General features: G+C 70.5%; 2 protein-coding genes across 2 annotated transcripts; both read right to left on the bottom strand.

Moving 5' to 3' along the window:
* DHPS (deoxyhypusine synthase) lies at nt 1–2,263 on the bottom strand (the record flags this gene model as incomplete). The annotated part of the gene is made up of 6 exons (XM_026058310.1): nt 1,620–2,263; nt 1,355–1,519; nt 598–719; nt 416–512; nt 212–298; nt 1–120 (listed from the first exon to the last, which is right to left on the bottom strand). Coding segments are annotated over exons 1-6 (1,080 nt in total), but the record flags the coding sequence as incomplete, so codon positions are not given.
* A 128-nt stretch (nt 2,264–2,391) lies between these two features.
* Nucleotides 2,392–4,821, bottom strand: FBXW9 (F-box and WD repeat domain containing 9; the record flags this gene model as incomplete). The annotated part of the gene is made up of 10 exons (XM_026058309.1): nt 2,392–2,723; nt 2,846–2,911; nt 3,009–3,098; nt 3,269–3,382; nt 3,470–3,618; nt 3,691–3,782; nt 3,867–3,979; nt 4,089–4,217; nt 4,308–4,447; nt 4,527–4,821. Coding segments are annotated over 10 exons (1,263 nt in total), but the record flags the coding sequence as incomplete, so codon positions are not given.
* Nucleotides 4,822–4,823: the final 2 nt, after the last annotated feature.

Below are 4,823 nucleotides of genomic sequence, written 5' to 3'. Positions count from 1 at the left end.
GAGGCCGGACTCACCCTCCACGATGTCCAGCACCAGCCCCGGGCGCTTGTAGGAGTGGAAGAAGATCATGTCCCCCAGGGAGCCGTCGGTGAGCGCCGGGCTCAGCACCGGGATGTTGTTCTGGAAAGGGGCGCGCGGTGACACCGAGGGGACACGGTGACGCCGAGGGGACGTGGCGACGCCCCGAGCGACCGTCCCCACCGCCACCTACCTTCTGCGCCCAGTAATAGACTGACTCGGGGTTGTTGATCTCCTTGCCCAGGCGCGCGATCATCTTGGACGGGGTCCACTTCACGCCCTGCCGGATCGGGACGCTCAGGGCCCCGTGGACCCAGGCGTCCGGGCTCCTGTTCCCCTCCCCCAAGCCCGGGGGGTGGGGGGAAGGAGGGACCCAGGTGTCCGGGGAGCCCCTCACCTGCGTGTCCTGCTCGTCCACCATCTTCTCCAGGATGGGCGTCAGCCAATCCTCAAACTTGCAGTAGTTGTCGTTGGGCACCAGCAGGTTCCCGATCCTGGGGACGAGGTCACGGGCTCAGCGGGGACCCCCAGCCCCGGAGGGGACCCAGGCGTCCGGGAGGGGACGCGGGCGGCCGGTACCTGTTGATGCCACGCTGGCGCAGGTCCTGGCCCCGCAGGTTGAAGTCCCCCACGTAGGTGGGCGCCAGGCACTTGATGAGATCCTCCTCCACCCCCCCAGCCGTGGTCACCAGCACGTCCACCTGCGCCAGGCGGAGGGGGGAGCACGGGTCAGGGCTGGCACCTCGGGGATCCCCCCCAGGGATGGGGCTAGGATCTCAGGGATCACCTGGGATCCCCCTAGGGATGGGGCTGGGACCTTGGGGATTCCCCTAAGGATGGGGCTGGGACCTTGGGGACCTCCCAAGACCCCCTAGGAACTGGGTTGGAACCTTGGGAACCCCCTGGGACTCCCCAGGGACAGGGCTGGGACCTCAGGAACCCCCAGAGATGGGGCTGGGAATTTGGGGACCCTCCAGGACCTGAGTGAGACCTCAGGAACCCCCTGAGAACCCCCTAGGAATGGGATGGGACCTCAAGGACCCCCAAGGGAGAGCTGGGACCCCCCCGGAGACCCCACAGGGTCCCCAGGGCCAGGGCTGGGCCCCTGGGAACACCCCAAGAACTGAGCCGGGAACCCCTAGGGACCCTGCAGGCACCTCAGGTTGGGGACAGCACTGGCACTTTGGGGACATTCCCGGGAACAAGCCGGGAACCCCGGAGCCACCGCAGGGATCAGGCTGGGACCTTCCAGGGACCTCGGAGGCGCCCCATGGATGGGAGGGGCTGACCCCGGGGCCTCCCCGCAGGGCGCGGTGTCCCCACGGTGTCCCCGCACCATGTTGTGCTGCACCAGGTAGCGGATGGTCTCGCGGACGCCGGAGCTGATGAGGTTGGAGGTGAAGCCCAGGAAGATGGTGCAGCCCGAGGTTGCCCGGGGCCAGGGGTTGAGCCCGGCGCGGTCCCGCTCCTCCTCGCTCAGCGGCTCCAGCTTCGCCGCGATCTGCCACGTCGGCGAGGGGGGGGTGTCAGGCCTCGCCGGGGGGGCCCAGGCGTCCGGCACCCCCCCGTTCCCCGCAAAGGGGCCCAGGCGTCCGGCTCACCATGCGGTGGATCTCGGCGACGGCCTGCGCGAAGCTGGTGGCCTGGAAGCCGGTGGTGCGGAAGGAGCGGAGCAGCGCGCTGTGGTCGGGGCCGCCGGCGAAGTCGTAGCCGCGCACCGGGAGGCTCTCGGTGGGGAGGCGCCCGCTCCGCTTCAGCACGGCCTGCAGGGCCGCCGCGGGGGCCTGTCCCGGCGCCGCCATGGCAGCCCCGGCGGCCCGCGGCTCGCTCCCCACGATCACGCCGCCGCCGCCGCCGCCGCCGCCGCCGCCGCCCGGCTGGGCGCTGCCATCTTGCTCCGCGCCGTACCGCGCCGTACGGATGCGCGCCGCCGTCTTGATCCCCGGGCGCCGAGCCGCGCCGTACCGCGCCGTACCACTGCGCGCCGCCATCTTGCTCCCTGCGCGCCGCTCTGTACGGTTGCGCGCCGCCATCTTGCTTCCTGCGCGCCGCGCTGCCGTATGCGCGGGTGACGCCATCCTGACGCGCATACGGCGGCCTCAAAGGGACAGAAGACATCCAGAAGCGAAACACTTTCGTTTACGGAGCCGTTCCCATACTAGGGTCCTTCCGCCAAACTCCACCCTCTGCAGCGCCCCAAACCTGTCCAATCTCACCCCAAATGCACGTTCCCCCGACCAGCATCATCCCAAATCCTCGTCCCCTTGCCTCACCCCACACCTCCACCCCAGCCTGCCCCCACCTCTCCCCAAATCCACGTCCCCCCGCTGGCACGCCACACCCCGCGGAGCGACTCGCGGCTACGGCACCGGCTCCAGTTCARCCAAATCCTTTTAATAACCAACGAACAAAAACAGCGGTTCCAAACTCAACCGAGGGCCTGCTAGGCCTGGCCCGTCTCCTCCACCCCCGGAGGGATCGGGCGGGGGACGGAGAGGGCTCCCCGAATCCGGCAGAGCGAGGCTGCGGCCCCCCAGGAAGTGGCAGGGGGCCAGCGGAGGCCCGGGGAGCCCTGGCAGGGTCACCGCCGGCCCCTCCTTGGCAGTGCACACGCGGTCCGCGGTGGCTCGTCAGCGCCGGAGCCGCCACACCTCCACCGAGAGCGCCCCGGAGGCAGCGGCCACCGTGTCGCCCTCCACGCTGATCTGGAAAGAGCAGGGAAGGGGGCGTGAGGGGAGGAACAGAGCTGCGGAGGCAGGGAAGAGAGGGAGCATGCGCACACGCATTCACAGGAAAGACCCCGAGCGGGGCCGCGCCGCTCCCTTACCCCGTTGAACACGTCGTAGTGCGTCTGGGAGCAGATGGTGCGAGGAGGGTCCGTAGGAATGTGTATCTGGAAAAGAGGGAAGGAGCCGTTGGCACGCGCCGTCGCGGGCAGGGATCGAGGGGGAGCTCCCAGCCCTCGGACTTCGCCCGCGCGCAGCCCTCACCCGCAGCGTCCGGTCGGTGGACGTGGTGTAGAGGGAGCCCAGGGAGCGCCAGAGCCCCGTGATCTGCGAGCGGTGCCCCACGTTGAAGTACTGCGGGGCGAAAACGGAGCGTGAGGTCCCCCAGCCCGGCACCGCTTCCGCCGCCGCCCGGGAGGCCCCAGCCCCGCTCCAGAGGAATCCGAGCCAGGCCGGGAACGTGGCTGGGCTCAGCCGGAGCTCTCCGGACCGCCGGAGACACCCCTGCGCCCGATATTCCCTACCCGCACGGGCTGGAAGTTGCCGGCTCCGTTCTCGAAGACGTAGACACGGCCCTGGTTGTCACCCGCCCACAGCTGCGTCCCCTGGTATGACATGGACAGCAGGTAGTTTTCCAGCTGGGAGAGAAAAGAGGAGCCGGGAGAGGGAATCCTTCGGCACCCCCAGGCCCATCCTGGACGCGGCTGCGACCCCCGGCCCCCCACCTGCAGCCGCTGGAGGATGCTGTCGGCCCGGCGGTCGAAGACGACGAGGGTGCGGTCCTCGCTGCCCGAGATGATGAGCCGGTCGTCGGCGGCGAGGGACAGCACGGCGCTGGCGTGCGGCTTGTGGCTCCTCACCAGGGTCTGGCCGGCTGCGGAAGCGGCGTGAGAACCTGGAAACGCCTCCCCCCAAATCCTCCCCCCCCCCCCGGAGCAGGACCAACCTCGTGGGTCGTAGACCGTCACCGTCTTGTCGTAGGTGCCGGTGACGAGGACGTCGGGCCGGTAGGAGAGGCACAGCACGGCTGCCTTCTCCCTAGGGACGGAGCGGAGGGGCCGGGCTCAGCCCGGAGAGCCGGGATACCCCTCCCGGAGCGCGCGGCTCCCCCCGGGGCGCTACCTGATCTCCCCGAACTGCTTCCCCTCGGCCTCCATGTCCCACAGCTTCACCGTGCTGTCCCACGAGCCCGAACACACCTTGTTGTCCCTGGAAGCCAAACACCAGACCCAGCCCTGGAAGAAAGGAGACCAAGCTACTCTTGGGCGGCCGAATTCCCGGGAAGGAAAGCGGAGGCACGCGGCCCGGAGCAGGGCGGGGTGGGGAGCAGCCGGGACTTCCCACCTTGTGCGTGCCGTTGCGATCCAGGCCCAGCGTCTTCACCAGCACCTTGTTGGGCTCCCGGCCCAGCTGCCGCAGGTCCCACACGTTGACGTTGCGGTCGCGGGAGCCCGAGATGCAGAGCGTCCCCCCCTGCGAGGCACAGCACGGCAGGAGCGGCGGTGAGCCCGGCGCCGAGCCAAGCGGGGGGAGGATTCGGGGGGGGGCCCGGCGCTCTCCCACCTGCAGCAGGAGGACGGAGTCGACGGAGGCGAAGTGCCCCTCGTCCAGGGAGAAGTGCTCCATGGCGCTGCCGTCGCCCGCCCAGCGCTGCAGGTGCTCCTCCAGGTCGACGCAGGCGGCCGGCCAGTTAAAGCCCTCCTCTGCGGGGACGGGGACGTCGGTGGGGGGTTTTGGGAGGGGACCCCGGAATCCTGCCTCCTCCCACACCGCTGGACCCACCTTCGAGCACGGGGTAGGCGTCGTCGAGGTGGCGCTGCAGGCGGATGCGCCAGGTGACGGCGTCGCGGGCCACGTCGCCCAGCGCCCGGCACACGCGGGGCAGCACCTCCAGCACCACCCGCGCCTCCAGGTAGGAGCAGATCTGCAGCAGCAGCTCCAGCGGCAGCGCCAGCAGCCCCCCGCTGCTGCCACCGCCGCCACCGCTGCTGCCCCCCTCGGCCCCCGGGGACCTCCGCAGCGCCGGGGGGGGCCGCGGGGGCGGCGCCGCTGCTCGGGGCTTCACTGGCGGCGTGACGG

This window comes from Apteryx rowi, unplaced genomic scaffold, assembly GCF_003343035.1.
Source record: "Apteryx rowi isolate R43461 unplaced genomic scaffold, aptRow1 scaffold_1452, whole genome shotgun sequence".
Lineage (NCBI taxonomy): Eukaryota > Metazoa > Chordata > Aves > Apterygiformes > Apterygidae > Apteryx > Apteryx rowi.
The sequence above is the reverse complement of the archived record's forward strand: the minus strand, read 5'-3'. Positions and strand labels throughout refer to the sequence as shown.